At 46.9% G+C, this 15,360-nt stretch overlaps 1 protein-coding gene across 2 annotated transcripts in view; it reads left to right on the forward strand.

Moving 5' to 3' along the window:
* The window catches only part of CAP1 (cyclase associated actin cytoskeleton regulatory protein 1), a 39,517-nt gene that overhangs the window by 1,559 nt on the left and 22,598 nt on the right, over positions 1-15,360 (forward strand). For both annotated transcript variants that reach the window (XM_029619500.1, XM_029619498.1), the window contains exons 2-7: positions 10,206-10,329; positions 12,458-12,558; positions 12,989-13,066; positions 13,348-13,491; positions 14,532-14,617; positions 14,817-14,922. In XM_029619500.1, coding sequence (XP_029475360.1) covers positions 10,215-10,329; positions 12,458-12,558; positions 12,989-13,066; positions 13,348-13,491; positions 14,532-14,617; positions 14,817-14,922 — 630 coding nt within the window. In that variant the 5' untranslated portion in view covers positions 10,206-10,214. The remainder of the gene's footprint in view (positions 1-10,205; positions 10,330-12,457; positions 12,559-12,988; positions 13,067-13,347; positions 13,492-14,531; positions 14,618-14,816; positions 14,923-15,360) is intronic.

Here is a 15,360-nt window from a genome sequence, read left to right on the forward strand (position 1 = left end):
CAGGCATGCACACTCTGTCCTCCCTTTCCCTCATGGCTGGTCAAAAGATTGGTGATTTTTCAGTAGCAGCTGCATTTATTTTATTTACAAATTGTTCTATACTGTCTATAACAAAAAAAATGTGCTAAGCAGTGAACAATAAGACTAGTCAAAAATATCAAATTAGATACACTTCCAAACAATACATGCACATAAGCTTATATAAATTTTAAAGCCTGTAGGAAGAAATATGTTTCCAACTGCTTTCTATAAGGCTTAATCAGTAAGATGCCACAAATCAATGGGCAGCTCATTCCATTTGGGACTTGAAACAGCAAAGGCTCTAGAGCGAGTAATCTGGAGCAGATACGTTTTAATGGTAGGGACAAGAAGCAAGCCCTCAAACGTCTGTGCAAGCTCACAGACCTGCAGCTGCCCCTACTGCTCACTCAGGGCTTCCTGTTAACATAGAAACATCATGTGAGGCTGCTGTATTCCATTACTAATGCTGCTGGTGCCTGAAACTGGCTCCCATTTGAGGCATTTGTGACCTCAGCTGAAGGTTTGTGGTCCCAACCCACAGTTTGGGAAGCCCTGCACTAGGAATCAGCTATTTATGAATACTTCTGCTAATCTAAGATTTCTTGCTCTCCGTGAATCACAGTAGAAGAACACAAAATACAATTATTTCCCACACTACTTCCTAACACAAACAGCAGTTCTGAGATTCAGGGGCTGCTTAGTTCTTCCATTCCCCATTTTTCTTTCATCACATACTTGGTACCGTTCATCCATTTTGTTAAACATTTTATATACCACTGTCCACGTATAATAGATCACAACGGTTTACAAAGTGACATTCATAGTTATAGGTCAGCAAAATCAGAAACAAAACGATTGGTTAGTATTGATGATCATCTGTAGGTATTAATTTCCATCTATCTGAAGGTGGCTTCTTGGACCTCTGGAATTAGGCTACTATGGCCTCTAAATTTCAAACTTTCTGGTATTCCACATCTGATACAGGATCTACTGACTTCCTGGTTCTGAATATTTGTGGGGATTTTGTGAAACTATAGCTTTCTCATGCTCCCTTTTAGGCTTCTAACTGAATCTTAACAGGCCTTTGCAAGGCTGTGGTCAGTGTTCCCTCAAATATTTTGAAAGACCATGCAGAAAGTTTTTGGTGTGACCTTTTCTAGAAGCCAGTATAATGGAAATATTAGTATTTCTTACGCATGCTACGTTTTGCTGTAGTCCGTGACCTGTGTGTGTGTGTGTGTGCACACAGCTTAGAGAGAACAGAGGCTATGACTTCATTTGCAGTTGATTTTTTTTTTTTTTGCTCTAGTTCAGCTGACACTTTACCTAGGGGGTCACAGAACATATCAGGTAACATTAGAGGTGGGGACCTGGGGCATTGGGATGGAATTAATATTCATGTTTTTTCCCTGGATAACAGTAAAGCTGGCTTTACTGGTTCTGGGAGCACTTATGAAATGTTGACTGATTTATGGCATAGTTTCATGGTGCAGTGATCTTTGGTCTTGGTTATGTATCTGTATGTAGCCTTCAAGGGCATATGGTGGCCCAGGTGAAAATCTATGCATTCCTCATCCCCAGAGCATTATCTTATTATCTATTCTCTCTCCCCCCACGTGTCTTCTGCCTGCCACAGGCCCTCCCTTCCATCCATTCTTTCACCCTTTTTCCTCTCCCCCTACAACTTATCACTTCTATGTGGCACTGCAAAAAAATACAAGATAGTCCATGCTTAGTAGAGCTTACAAGCTAATCAAGACAAATGGTTTAAAAATGAATAAAGCTGTAAGGGGGATAACTGGGGATTAAGATTTAAAATAACTTAATTTATAGCTGCATTCATCAGAGGTTTGAAGTGGCTCCCAGATGAAACATATTATATTTAAAAATAAGGTGTACAAAACAGTACACACAGCTGGGTTTTTAGATAGGATTTAAATAAGGCAAGAGATGGAGCATGATCCCCCAGCTCGGGAAGTCTATTCTGGTGTAGCTCGGTGGGAATTGGTGGCAGAGAAGAGCTTAGATGGGGAGAGGTATTAAGGAGCTGCAGAGTGAGGCTTTTGTAGGTGAGTAAGAGCAGCTTGAACCCTATGTGGGCACAGATAGAGAGACAATGTAGTGATCTGAGAAGAGGGGTTATATGGGTGTAACATCCTGCTACTCGTATACTAGTTCCAGGGCTCCTGAAGAGCGTCCTGTGAATGGGTGCCCCTTCTGCAGCTGTATCTCTCCGTAGCATATTACACAGCAGCCACTCATGCCCCTGCCTCACCAGGCTTCCTGTGCTTCTAACAAGTGTGAAAACAAAATCCCCTACAAATAAGTCTGTAAAAGCAGGTTTTTCACTTTCATGTGGTTTTAGCTTATGTGTGGAACATTTGGATGGACTTCATGTGGTTTGGCTAACAAAGCCCCAAGCCTGTGGGGGGGGGGTTTTCCTGCTGCCTGACAATGTCAGGACAAGTTACCTGCACAGGGGGTGTTCACAGGCCACGGTTTCATTTTGTCCAAGCCCTAAAGTTAGCTGACAGCTTTATACCACACATTCAGACTGAATATCCAGAGAGGTAGCCAGGCGTGGCTGACAACGTTATACCACATATTCAGATTGAATATCCAGAGAGGTAGCCAGGCGTGGCTGACAACGTTATACCACATATTCAGATTGAATATCCAGAGAGGTAGCCAGGCGTGGCTGACAGCTTTATACCACATATTCAGACTGAATATCCAGAGAGGTAGCCAGGCGTGGCTGACAGCTTTATACCACATATTCAGACTGAATATCCAGAGAGGTAGCCAGGCGTGGCTGACAGCTTTATACCACATATTCAGACTGAATATCCAGAGAGGTAGGCAGGCGTGGCTGACAGCTTTATACCACACACTCACCCTGAATATCCAGAGAGGTAGCCAGGCGTGGCTGACAGCTTTATACCACATATTCAGACTGAATATCCAGAGAGGTAGCCAGGCGTGGCTGACAGCTTTATACCACACATTCAGACTGAATATCCAGAGAGGTAGCCAGGCGTGGCTGACAACGTTATACCACATATTCAGACTGAATATCCAGAGAGGTAGCCAGGCGTGGCTGACAGCTTTATACCACACACTCACCCTGAATATCCAGAGAGGTAGCCAGGCGTGGCTGACAGCTTTATACCACACACTCACCCTGAATATCCAGAGAGGTAGCCAGGCGTGGCTGACAGCTTTATACCACACATTCACCCTGAATATCCAGAGAGGTAGCCAGGCGTGGCTGACAGCTTTATACCACACACTCACCCTGAATATCCAGAGAGGTAGCCAGGCGTGGCTGACAGCTTTATACCACACACTCACCCTGAATATCCAGAGAGGTAGCCAGGCGTGGCTGACAGCTTTATACCACACATTCAGACTGAATATCCAGAGAGGTAGCCAGGCGAGGCTGACTGAATGTAGACCTCAGTAATCCCCTAAACCTTTGCAGCATATCCAAAGGCTATTTCCTCCTCATTATGTAGCGAGGTAGAATAAAACTTCATGCCCTGGCCATAGCTTTGGTGCTGGGGCCTGTGCTTTGTTCTGTGTTGTGAGGCTGTTTATTAGGAGTCTGACTCCACCTCCTTAAAGGTGCAATGGTGAATAGGCAGGGAGTGGTTGTGACTATATGCTGCTACCATTTTGCCCTGAGTTGCGTGTCCAGCTAGTACTGATGGTGCCTGGTTCAATGGGCCATGCCAGTGGCACCCAAGTAGTCCTGGCCAGGTTTGATCTGTACTGTTTGGCATTGGCACTGTTTAGATATGTACACTGCTTTAATTTATAAACAAAATATCTTGGCCCTGGTACATGTGTTCCTGAGTCTGGCTGTTGGAACTGTTTTGTGATGGCTTTCAGTGCTGCCACTGCAGCATTCCTGGCTGAACAGAGAAGCAGAAATTGGGTGTAGGAGCTGCAGACAACTTTCCTGCGTGATCCTGCAGTGCTCAGGTTCTGGAGGTCACGGTGTGGATTCGATCCCCTTTTTCTAATGCTTAGTGTGTCAGGCCTCGGAGTGGCTATGAATCAGACACCAGGATTCAGATCCCACTGGTTCTCTGTGACCTTGGGCAAGTCGCGTCAGCCTCCATTGCCTCAGGTACAGGCTTAAATTGTAAACCTTTGGGGATAGGGAAATACCCACAATACCTGATTGTAAGCCACATTTACGTGCTGAAAAGCGGAATATAAAACATTTCTGTTGTGGGTAGGGGAAGGGAAGAGATGGCCCTGGTAAACCCTCAGATCAGGGGTTTCTAGCTTGTCCCTTAGCTGCTAGACATGCAGGACCATTTACTTTTTTAATGTCCTTATAGGATTATTTCCAGGACTGACTCATCCAGTTCTGCGCTTTACCCCATTGTAGTGTGGGTACAAATTGGCTCCTATTAGATCTCTGGATGCTTAAAGCCAACATCAAAGAAATTCCTGATAGAAGAAAGGTAGCAGGATGCAGCTGGTAGCACTACAGAAATGGCATCCACCTTTATCTCAAATCATAAACTCCTTTTTTTTTTTTGACCAGTATTGTGCCATTTGACAGACAGCTGGCAAAACCACAACTGCTGCTATGGTATAAGATTGTGTGCAATTAGACACATTTGGAACCTCGGGAGGACTTTTCCTGATGCTGCAATGTCTTGTGGACAGACTGACATTGCTCACTAATATGATCAAATGCTGCTATGCTGACAGCACCTGCCATTTGCCAAATGTTTGAGGGTGAATCTGTAGCAATAGAAAGTTATTGTGTGTGCATGGTATGGAGGTCTCATTTCCTGTCATAAGAACATGAGGCTCCGTGCATGGACAACTACTTCTTTTACAGGACTGGCTGTTTTGGGGAAAAAATGGAGCCCGTTGGCAGCCATCGTTAGTTGTGTGCACAGGGATGCGCACATGCAGAGACGTTGGATGCTTGGTCCACGATTGCATTTTGAGATCTTCGGTTCATTTACAGCAGCCAAATTCTTTTGCCATTTCTGTGTGCAGAATGTTGCTGCTCCCTGCCTCATCTGTTAGGAAAAGGACCACACTACACTGTAGGTTCAGCTGGGGCACACCTTTCCTGCTGACATGTGCTCACATTACAATCAAAGGCAAGGTACATAAAACCATAACAGAAGTGATTCAGAATATACATAGTACAGTATGAAAGTAAAATATATTAAATATATCAAAATACAGATTGGCCTAGTCCTTGGCGTGCTAAGTTTAAAACTTGCCTTTTCAGAATACTGCATGGACTCTGTCGGACTTATTTTATTCAACACTTTTTTTTTTTCCTCTGCACTTCTAATGCCAGGTTTCCCAGTGCCTTGGCATTAAACCACAAGTGGTGCTGATTCTTGTAGCATGAACTCCCTTTGGGATCCAGTCTTACCACTCGCCTCTAATCCTGGAGCAGTGTGTGCTAGCTCATAGTACAGCTATAAAGTATTAGGCATATATTTGACACTTTTTTTTTTATTTTTGAATTTGAGGGATAGCAACAGCTAATTCTCTCTAAAGCCAGTTTTGCAGAAATGAGGAAGTGATGCCAGTCTAACTCAGTTAAACTATGGTGAAGCTGCAAAAGACCCCTCTGGTATTGCAGGATGACTGCACTGGAAAGCTTTGTGACTTCGGTCAGATGGAAGCCTGGTGTGGTGAAGAGCGATGGTCTGATCTCTTAAATGCTGCTATTACTGGGAGAGAATACCGGGTGCCATCATCTTCGTCCCTTCTCATAGGGTCTGGCAGGCAGCCGGAAAGCAGACTCTGTCCACCTTAGCCATCAAAGCCCCCTGACCACAACACCTTTTGCAAGACTGACTCAAAAGATGCATAGATCCCGCAGAATAAAATCATTAGCAGAATTGCCCTAAGGAAATGACAGGTTTTGTATTATGTGAAATTTCCCAGGTTCCTTCTTTGGAACCACTGACAAGGACGACCAAAACCAATCCCCAAAACGGAGGCTCCATAAAAGGGCCTGCGGTTCTCCCCGTGCAGCTTGTCTATAACAGAACATGTCCTAAGCTCGAAAGCGGACAATTCTTGTCCGCTTTCTTGCACCTTGCCCACCTGGCCCCGAAAAGGGATCTAAAAACCAAACTCAAACCCATGAAACAAAAGGAGAGCAACAAAGCAGCAACTCTGATTGGTGTAGGAGCCCGACAGACTCTCAGGTGCTGCTTTTGCAGCTCCCCGAATCACTTAGGACATTGGGAGACTGGATGTCTGGCTCCACAACCCGGGCATATGTGCCGGAATGGTTAAACCGCCAGCACACGTCGAGCAGGCCTGTTCCGGGTCGATCCGTGCCAGCAGGTGCATGCCCCACCCCCCCCCAAAGAAACACACATCCTGCGTACCCCATAACATTAAATTTGTTCTCCATCCGATCACGGAAGCACTCATCATATTTGAGCCAAGACCACCCCTTGTACTCCTTATTGGCAGCCAGAAGAGACCTGTAGTGTGAAGGGTCATGATGTCATGATGCCCAACTACACTAGCCAAGCGAAGAAAGGATCTAATCCAATTGACACCATGTGCCACCTTCTTTTGAGCTCCCAGGAGCCGCTAGACACTCCCTTTCTTAACTCTGTGGCCCTCCAGTAACTGAAAAATATCAATATACTTCTCCCCTCCCCCCCCCCCACCCGAGGGACCTCTGCACATCCTCCCACAATTCAGAAAATGTTACCAAAGCAAGGGCCTCTATCAGTCCCTTTTTCGCAAGCCCTCTCTCCCGTGACCACAGGTGAAGCCCCTGAAGATCCAGAATGGGAAGAAGATGAGGAATCAGAAGAGCTAGACCTAGCCCTTGTCTTCCTTAGCTTTGACTTGTCCCACTTCTTAACCTCCAAAGAATTACCCGACTTACCCCCAGTGACTGAAGGCTCGCCAACCTCACCCCCTCTACTAAGATTCCCAGAGAACTGGCCCTGCTGATCAACACCCGGGCCAGCCTCTCTCTGAGTCGGGATTGAAGGATCCGTGCATTGGTAGCTGCAGATGCTGGGTCATTCCCCCATTCTTCCTGCCGCGAGGAACTGGACCATCCAAGAGCTCCCGAGATGAATGGGAGCAGCCAAAACAGACCCAAAGGGCCCCAACCCATCGAGTAATCAGGGACAGCCCGCCAAGAGCCCTGGCCCGAGCCACTCTGAATGGCTCCACCGATGATCAAAAATAAGAGGTACTCCAGTTAGCTCCATCCGGTGGAGGACCCCTCCCCCACCTGGAAAATATGGGCCCCATTTTGTCCCAACAACCTCTGAAATTTAGCAGCTGAACCTCTGGCTCCCATCCCCCAGTCAGAGGAAAAACCAAGACCCATCATAGGTCCAGCCCTATCGCCCCAATAGCTGTCTCAGCTCCAGGATGCAAAGTCCCCCTAAACACTATACCCACTCCACTCTGTGCGAATACTACTCTGCCCCACTAGCGCCGAATCCCTAACACGGCCAGAGCCCATTTCAGAAGCAGTCACTGCTTCAGCACCAGACAACTCTGACTCGTGGCAGCATAGCTGCATCATGGGAGCTCCACCTTTCACAGCAGCAGAAGACCCGGAGGTCCATGACTGTGGGCACAAACGCGCACCTTGACCGCGCCCCGGGAGACAACTCATTCTCCATCCCAGGCTGCAACAACTGAGCACGTGCTGACAGGCATGCTTACCGCCTGCATTTCAACAATGCTACACAGCCCCGAAGAGACAGTCACTGCTATCTAGATGCAGCAACTTGCCTACCACCGAAAGGACACCACCACTCATCTCCCCGACCTTCCACCACCATCGCAGCTTCCTTGGACTCCATGGAAGCAGAAGACCACCGGGGGAAAAAACTGAACCGTGAATACCAAAAAACCAATGCAGCAGCTCCATCTGTAGGCAAGTAAACCTCACACTGCCACATACAACCAGCAATACCCAAACTCCACCCACTACCTGACTCTCTCACACACCTGGGAACCAATCTGTTCCCAAATCCCAGGCTGTTTGAATTCAAACCATGGAGCCCTGACCTAACGGACTGGAAAAATCCAGACACATCAGCACCCCTTCCCCCAAAGCCAGGCCTGGCACCGTATTACTACAGGCAGACACATAAGAGACCTCTGTATCGCTCCATGGTGACATCTCATCTTGAGTATTGTGTTCAGTTCTGGTCACCACATCTCAAAGATGTAGCAGAGTTTAGAAAAGGTACAGAGAAGGATGACAAAGATGCTAAAGGGGATGGAACAGCTCCCCTATGAGGAAAGGCTGAAGAGGTTAGGGCTGTTCAGCTTGGAGAAGAGACGGCTGAGGGGGGATATGATAGAGATCTATAAAATGAGTAAACGTTAAATCACTTTACTCTTTTTCAAAAAGTACAAAGACTAGGGGACACAATGAAGTTACGAGGTGATACATTTTAAAACTAAACTATTTTTTAGTCAACACATTTAAGGTCTGGCATTCTTTGCCAGAGGATGTGGTGAAAACTATTAGTGTAGCAGTGTTTAAAAAAAAAAGTTTGGATAATTTCCTGGAGGAAAAGTCCATAAACTATTAAGATGGAATTGCAGAAATCCTCTTATCTCTGGGATAAGCAGCTTGGAATCGATCTACCCCTTGGGATCCGGACAGGTGCTTGTGAGCTGGATTGGCCACTGTTGCAAACAGGATGCTGAGCTTGATGGACCTTTGGTCTGACCCAGTATGGCATGTTCTTATGTTTTCATATAGTAACATATGAAGCAAATCCCCCAAAGCAATATTTTCCAGCACAGTGCACCCCTGAAAAGCAGCTCCCTTCTGCAGATGTGATATTTGCTTTGTTTATCCACAACTTGCCATGCCCAAAAGCAATTGCAGTTCTCTACTCTGACAGACCTCTAGTCTGGCTGCTCCAATCCTCAGTGGTGTAGACGATTGTAGGATCTAAATCATTACCACTGCTTTACACCAAACTCCCACCGGAAGCCTTCCCTTCAGGAGAAGCAGTGGATCCATCCCCAGTACAACAGCAAAGTTATGCATTGGTCCTCTGCCATTTTTAGAAGGAAAGGTTCAAGAGCCCCTTTTACATTTTGATCTGAAATTTAGCCAAGGCTCGGTATTCTAGGAAAATGGAAACTAATCTAGAAGTGAAACTGTGGCTGCGCTACTACTCTGTACCGATACTGAAGACTGTGCTGCCCCAGGGAGCTTACAAACGAGTTTACAGGAAATCTATTTTATAGACTTAAGCAGCCTCAGATGTTTTTAGACAATTTAAATAAGGCTAAAGCTGGTGTTGGTGACACATTGAGTCATGAAGTCTATTGCAAATGTACGGAGCTGCCATTTGTCAGTGGAAGAGAAGGGCACAGACAAGCAAGTGCCTGAAGGGCTTCCCAACCTGTCCAACAGCAGATCCACAGTGAATATACCGTACACGAGAAGCTTGTGTATACTGAGTCTCGATGAGATGCATATTTGCATGTTCACTGTGGATCTCCTAAAAAGCTGACTGGACAGGTTTGGAAGCCCTGGTGAGGAGTTGCAGAGTAAGGGTGTGTATAGATGATGTGAAAGCCAATGCTGCTTGCCAAGAGCCGTCCTGCCCCTGCTGGGGTGTTTAAAGCCGTGGGCAGCATTAGGGTTCAGAATTGTGGCATCCTGAAGCTAAACTGATTTCTTCCCATGGAGTAGAAATATCAGGAAGACTATTTTTTTTTTCTTGTGATACAAATTTCCGAAACTGAAACCAACACTGTGTTCATGAACAGTACAAGTGCCATAGAAATTGCTAACAGATCACCCAGTCCCCTTCCTCACCTCCCACTCCTTCATCCACACTTTATAAGAGATCCTCATCTTCAATCAAACCAGGCTCTTTTTTTTACCACTGCCACTTTCCTCATGGGACAGACCGACTCTTCCACCAGGCAGCAGCTACCACACAATGGGCTATTGAAATAATCTGGGGTATAAAAAATTGTAAAGTGATTAGATGCCCTGGGCAGCAGTAACCCCAAGAGAAACTTGGGATCTTTCAAAATATCAAGTATCTGGGTTCTATAGAAAGAGCTGGATGGCTTCTCAAGGTGGCCGTACCCCACTATGAAAGCAAGACATGCATGCATTATCTGCTGGCCTGGCTTTTGAGTGGTCCATTTCTCTCCTGCAGGAGTTAGTGATGGCAAACATGCAGAGTCTGGTGGAGCGGTTAGAGAAGGTGGTGGGTCGCCTTGAAGCTGTGGCTCCTTCTCCGGGCTTCCATGATGCTGCTGCTGGTGATGCTCCTTCCAAAGGTAGGAAGAGAGCACGTGCTGAGCAGAAGGCGCTGCACACACGCAAGGGTCTGCATATTCAGGGGTTTTATCTTCTAATGAAGGCGCTGGCAATTTCCTTCATTTGCAGCTCCGTAGGGATTTATTTCCTGTTGTAGATCCTCCCATCTCATGCTCCTTGACGGGGGTAATGTAGTGAGGTTCCTTTAGGAACCTTGCAATTGTGGCTCTTGAATTTGGCCCCTAGGAGTCATTGTGTAGTGACTGGGGACTATGACGTGCATGGCCACTAAATCACCAAGTTGCTCTGTATTCAGTGGGGTGTTTTTTTTTTTTTATTTCCAATTTCAGTTTTATTTTCAAAAATTAAAATGAGTTTGAGGTTTTTGTTTTTTCCAGGTGAAATCAGCTATGGGTATGGTAAAACTTTATGCTGCACTTATTTTAGACATGGAGGTATTTGATACAAGAAACAAAGTAAACCTATAAACAATGAGAGAAAATACCCAAGTTCTGGGCATGGAGTGCTATGGAGACAGCTCCCGTCATTGCTTAAGGCTGCATTGTAAGGAGCCACTGTCGGTGTAATGTCTTTAGGTCTGGGAAATCATAGGAGAGAAAACCCTTGGGTCACTGCAAATCATGGCTCCTGGTGCCAGATTCAGGTGGAAGTACAGAGGAGCAGGAGGAAATGACTAATCTATTACTTCTGGAACTTGTTATCCACAGGAGGACAAATAAAACTCTGGAACTTGTTGCCAGAGGATGTGGTAAGTGCAGTTAGTATAGCTGTGTTTAAAAAAAAAAAAAAAAGGATTGAATAAGTTCTTGGAGGAGAAGTCCATTAACGGCTATTAATCAAGTTTACTTAGGGAATAGCCACTGCTATTAATTGCATCAGTAGCATGGGATCTTAAGAACATAAGAACATGCCATACTGGGTCAGACCAAGGGTCCATCAAGCCCAGCATCCTGTTTCCAACAGTGGCCAATCCAGGCCATAAGAACCTGGCAAGTACCCAAAAACTAAGTCTATTCCATGTAACCATTGCTAATGGCAGTGGCTATTCTCTAAGTCAACTTAATAGCAGGTAATGGACTTCTTATCCAATCCTTTTTTAAACACAGCTATACTAACTGCACTAACCACATCCTCTGGCAACAAATTCCAGAGCTTTTTGGAGCAGGCGTGTTGAGAGCGGGCCCCTGTTTCCCACCCTGTGTAGTGAGCTCTGGTACATCCCAGGAATCTGGACTGATCCGGTACCTACAGGGAAAAGAAAATTAGGTCTTACCTCCGTTAATTTTCGTTCCTGTAGTACCAAGGATCAGAGTCCCCCTGTTCCGAAATTTGCTCTGGATTTGTTGACTCTGAGCTGATTCTTTCGGTCCTTAATGTTTGTTTGGGTTGGTTCCTTGTTGGTGGGGAGTGACCCAGGGTTTCCCGGTTGATCTTCCTGTATATTGGGGTTCATTCTGCTTTGACATGACGTAATACTGGCAGGCTGTGGGTGGCATCCTGGTATATATGGCAGAGCCTCTCAAATCTTGCTCTGTCTCCACCTGCTGGTGCGGAGGGAAAACCCAGGAGTCTGGACTGATCCTTGGTACTACAGGAACGAAAATTATCGGAGGTAAGACCTAATTTTCTTATACTCTGTCATGCTGTTGGCATGTAAATGATACTCCAGGTGGTCACACAACTTAAGAATGTCTGACTTAGTACTGTATTGAATTTTACCTATATAAGAAGGATTAGTTCATGTATACAAATGAGATGCTGGTGGTCAGTTTGTCAGAGAAATGGCATCCAGCATCTCCCAAGAATACTTATTACTCAATAAAAAAAACCTATACTTTCTACAAAATGTAAGTATAGTGTTCTTGAGGACATGGAGAAGCATCCTAAGTGTGTTTGGTGCATGACGATTTCCATTGCAACAACTTGCAGGATTTCCTCCCTTGCTGGGATTTTGGAGTTGGTTACTGCTTCTCTCCTTCAGGTTTTACATTGGATGCTTACCGATGTAAGCTTATTTGGTATTAAAGAGTAGTGCTTAGTGATGGGAGGTGAAATGCTTACACGGAGGTCTGGATTAGCTGTGGCGCGTTCTGACGCTTTCCTTTTCTTTCTCTTGTGCCTTCCCAGGACTGGCTCAGTATGTGAAGGCGTTTGATTGTCTCGTTGGTGGGCCAGTGGCTGAATATATGAAGATCAGTAAAGAGATCGGTGGTGATGTCCAGACCCAGGTGAAGATTCTTAGTATTTCCTTGTACTGACTCCATTCTGCTAAATTCATAGCAACTTATTTATTGTATATTTAGCTGGGGCCTTTTCATGGGTAGGTCAAGGCACATTACATTCAGATACTTCCCTGTCCCCAGAGGGCTCACAATCTAAATTTGAATCCAGAGCAACGGAGAGTGATGTGACTTGCCCAGCGGCACGTGAAGCCTTCTGCTGTAGGTGCTAGGCTACTCTACGCCGGTGACTATATTTACTGAGGGAGCTTGCAGACAATAGCTCTTTCATACCCCAGGTAAATGTAATAGATTGGCCTTCTCCCACATGGAGAGAAAGGGGAATAAGCCTTGGGATGCTCTGACTGAGATCTAGGAGGGGTCTCTTGAAGGTTTTCCAAGCCAGACATGCTAAATGGTATTTCACTTTTCCTTGCAGGCAGAGATGGTTCTTACTGGGTTGAAGATTGAAAGGAGTATCTTAGTAACAGCATCATCGCATCAACAGCCGTCAGAGGTGAGTTTAGAAAATGTGGAGGCTGGCTTGGCAGCTTAGACCGCTGGCTTATTCTGCTGTGGACTTGCACTTCTAGTCTTTGCCTGAGCTGAGCTGACCCGGTTTATTGATGGAGCTGCAACTGCTCCTGTAGATTTGAGTCCTGAAGCAAATGCAGAGATTGGGAAGATGAGCTGAATCGTAGCATAGACTGATGTAGATCAGACATCTAGCACAGCCTAAAATGTAGTAGGCAAGTCATGTTTCATACACATCACCTAGAAACGAAATTTCTTTTACAGGATGAACTTTTGGTTTTCCTGAAGCCTCTTTCAGAGCAAATGCTGATGGTTCAGAATTACCGAGAGAAGAATCGTGGTAGCAAACTGTTCAATCACCTTTCTGCAGTCAGTGAGAGTGTGCCAGCGCTGGGCTGGGTGGCTGTGGTAAGGGAAGGAGCTCCTCTTTCTGCAGTCAGGGAGAGGGTGCCAGGGCTGGGCTGGGTGGCTGTGGTAAGGGAAGGAGCTCCTCTTTCTGCAGTCAGGGAGAGGGTGCCAGGGCTGGGCTGGGTGGCTGTGGTAAGGGAAGGAGCTCCTCTTTCTGCAGTCAGGGAGAGGGTGCCAGGGCTGGGTGGGTGGCTGTGGTAAGGGAAGGAGCTCCTCTTTCTGCAGTCAGGGAGAGGGTGCCAGGGCTGGGTGGGTGGCTGTGGTAAGGGAAGGAGCTCCTCTTTCTGCAGTCAGGGAGAGGGTGCCAGGGCTGGGTGGGTGGCTGTGGTAAGGGAAGGAGCTCCTCTTTCTGCAGTCAGGGAGAGGGTGCCAGCGCAGGGTGGGTAAGGGAAGGAGCTCCTCTTTCTGCAGTCGGGGAGAGGGTGCCAGCGCAGGGTGGGTAAGGGAAGGAGCTCCTCTTTCTGCAGTCGGGGAGAGGGTGCCAGCGCTGGGTGGGTAAGGGAAGGAGCTCCTCTTTCTGCAGTCGGGGAGAGGGTGCCGGGGCTGGGTGGGTAAGGGAAGGAGCTCCTCTTTCTGCAGTCGGGGAGAGGGTGCCGGGGCTGGGTGGGTAAGGGAAGGAGCTCCTCTTTCTGCAGTCGGGGAGAGGGTGCCGGGGCTGGGTGGGTAAGGGAAGGAGCTCCTCTTTCTGCAGTCGGGGAGAGGGTGCCAGCGCAGGGTGGGTAAGGGAAGGAGCTCCTCTTTCTGCAGTCGGGGAGAGGGTGCCAGGGCTGGGTGGGTAAGGGAAGGAGCTCCTCTTTCTGCAGTCAGGGAGAGGGTGCCAGGGCTGGGTGGGTAAGGGAAGGAGCTCCTCTTTCTGCAGTCAGGGAGAGGGTGCCGGGGCTGGGTGGGTAAGGGAAGGAGCTCCTCTTTCTGCAGTCAGGGAGAGGGTGCAGGGGCTGGGTGGGTAAGGGAAGGAGCTCCTCTTTCTGCAGTTGCTCCTCTTTCTGCAGTTGCTCCTCTTTCTCTTGGCTGCCTGTTACTAACTCCTGTCTGTCCTTTAGGTCCCAAAGCCTGGCCCTTATGTGAAGGAAATGAATGACGCTGCCATGTTCTACACCAACCGCGTGCTGAAGGAGTACAAGGATATGTAGGTTGAGGTCTGGATGAGGGACAGGGGTTGCTTGATTGATTGTGTAGGGTGTTTTAGGTAGTAAAAGGCACAGAAGACACTCTGGGATGTCTTGGCAAGTGCCAGCCTTTGTTCCATGTGAGTGGGGAGAGCAGGGGAGGGGGGCTCTGTGGTTGGTTTTAGCATGTTTAGTTTCTTTCTCTTTAAATCCCATCAGTGATAAGAAGCACATGGACTGGGTGAAGGCGTATCTGAAAGTCTGGGAGGACATGCAGCTCTACATCAAAGAATATCACACCACAGGGCTGTCTTGGAGTAAGACAGTAAGTGATGGGTGAAGCATTTCAAGAGTAACTACGTTTATTTTGCCTTTCATCCTGGGTAAAGGTTATACAGTAGCGCACACTCTCGTAGTGCCCAGCTGTGTCAGGAAGCTTTATTTACATAATATCAAGTGCCAGTGGTGAAAGCACAGCGGCCGATCCCAGGCAGGGAGGAGGTAATTACAGGGGTGACCACATCAGCTGCAGCCAGGTCATGCACTAAGATCCTCTCTAGGAGGTGATGCACGATCTCTGCCACCTTCACATCAGGCAGGCGCACGTTACCAAGCAATCCCAGCTATCTATGCTCCTAATGATCGAATCGCCAGCAAATGCCCTAATTGCACGTGTGAAAAAAAATCTATTGTAAACTTTAGTTTTAAATCTTGGGGACACTCCATGCATCTGTATGAAAGGTAAATAAGTTCCCCATTACCT

This window comes from Rhinatrema bivittatum, chromosome 11 (assembly GCF_901001135.1).
Source record: "Rhinatrema bivittatum chromosome 11, aRhiBiv1.1, whole genome shotgun sequence".
Classification (NCBI taxonomy): domain Eukaryota; kingdom Metazoa; phylum Chordata; class Amphibia; order Gymnophiona; family Rhinatrematidae; genus Rhinatrema; species Rhinatrema bivittatum.